This window comes from Aplysia californica, unplaced genomic scaffold (genome assembly GCF_000002075.1).
Source record: "Aplysia californica isolate F4 #8 unplaced genomic scaffold, AplCal3.0 scaffold00262, whole genome shotgun sequence".
Taxonomy (NCBI): Eukaryota; Metazoa; Mollusca; class Gastropoda; order Aplysiida; family Aplysiidae; genus Aplysia; species Aplysia californica.
Window position 1 is genome coordinate 795,059 of NW_004797532.1, and position 1,358 is coordinate 796,416.

At 38.1% G+C, this 1,358-nt stretch overlaps 1 protein-coding gene across 1 annotated transcript in view; it reads left to right on the forward strand.

Annotated features, from left to right (window-relative positions):
• LOC100533269 (nitric oxide synthase 2) overlaps positions 1–1,358 on the forward strand; it is a gene marked incomplete at its 3' end in the record, with an annotated part of 29,926 nt that overhangs the window by 3,783 nt on the left and 24,785 nt on the right. Inside the window, 1 exon segment of the mRNA NM_001204576.1 lies at positions 1,078–1,240. Within this exon segment, the coding sequence (NP_001191505.1) occupies positions 1,078–1,240 (163 nt within the window).

Below are 1,358 nucleotides of genomic sequence, written 5' to 3' on the forward strand. Positions count from 1 at the left end.
CGCAATTTCCCACACACACACACACACACACACACACACACACACACACACACACACACACACACACACACACACACACACACTATTTTCACCCAATGATTAGCTGTGCATGCACATATTATTATTATGTACATATTTTTGGAAATTGGCTACGAGCGTGGGAGGTGGGTAGGGTAAAATAAGTATTTTAATAAAGCAATTCCAGCCCCATCCCCAGAGCTCCCAAACTTTAAAAAATACCCCCCCTTTCCCCCTCTCATAAAAAACAACAAAAATCCTGGAACCCTCCCCCCTTCCCCCCAAATCCTTGTTTTATTTCCTGCGTACAAGGTCTGAACTTCTGCATTTGTTGGAAACCTGGTTGCTTTATTCTACATGAAGTAGTGGGTGTCTTTGAGCTGCAGTGTACTTTAAGAATTTTCTGAAACGCTTTCTGATTATAATATATTAAAATCGACACGCTTTTCAAGTGCTCTAAGACCACAAAATCAACATTTTTCTGAATAGAGAAAAACAACTGTTTCATTCTTTTAACGTTTATGCTTCCATCATGTATATTTTCTAGCTTTATTTCAACGTTTAGAATCTAAATTTGGAAGAGAAAAAAATTCTGAGGCATATGCAACTGAAACTGCAGACAAAGAAACTGCACTTTTTAAAAATTGTTTGTGTTTTGGGTTTAGTATATCTGAACATCTTGTTTGATGATCATCATCATCATCCAGTGCCAGATCTTCGACAGACATCGGCGATCATGGTTCTCCATTCATTTTTTTGTTCGGATGCTCTTAAAAAAGCAACCTTTCCCTGATATTTCCCTGTTGCCCATATGTTTATGTTCTCTAAGTAAGTTGCTCTTAGCCTACCCCTGCCTCGTTTGCCTTCAATTTTGCCAATGAGAGCTAGATGTTCAAGGCCTTTCTATCCAGGTGTCCTAAAACTGCATTTGTCGTTTGTTTGATGATATCATATTCTAAAAAAGAAATCTAAATTTTAACAAATAGGGAAACAATTATTTGATGTAGCCCCGACAAAGTGACACTCGCTGTAACATTTGTGACGTCACTCTGCCCCCAGGCCAAATAAAAGTGCCCACCAAAAGAGGTGGAGCGAGATCTCGAGCGCTATTGAGGCCAAGGGAACTTATGACCTGACCACTGAAGAACTGACATTTGGCGCCAAACTTGCCTGGAGGAACGCGTCAAGGTGTATAGGGCGTATACAGTGGTCAAAGCTACAGGTTAGTCGATTTTTCTGTCACTGTCAAAGAGGTTATATAATACTAATAATAATAAAGATAATGATGATAACAATAACAATGATAAGTTATAATAATAATAATAATAATAATAATAATA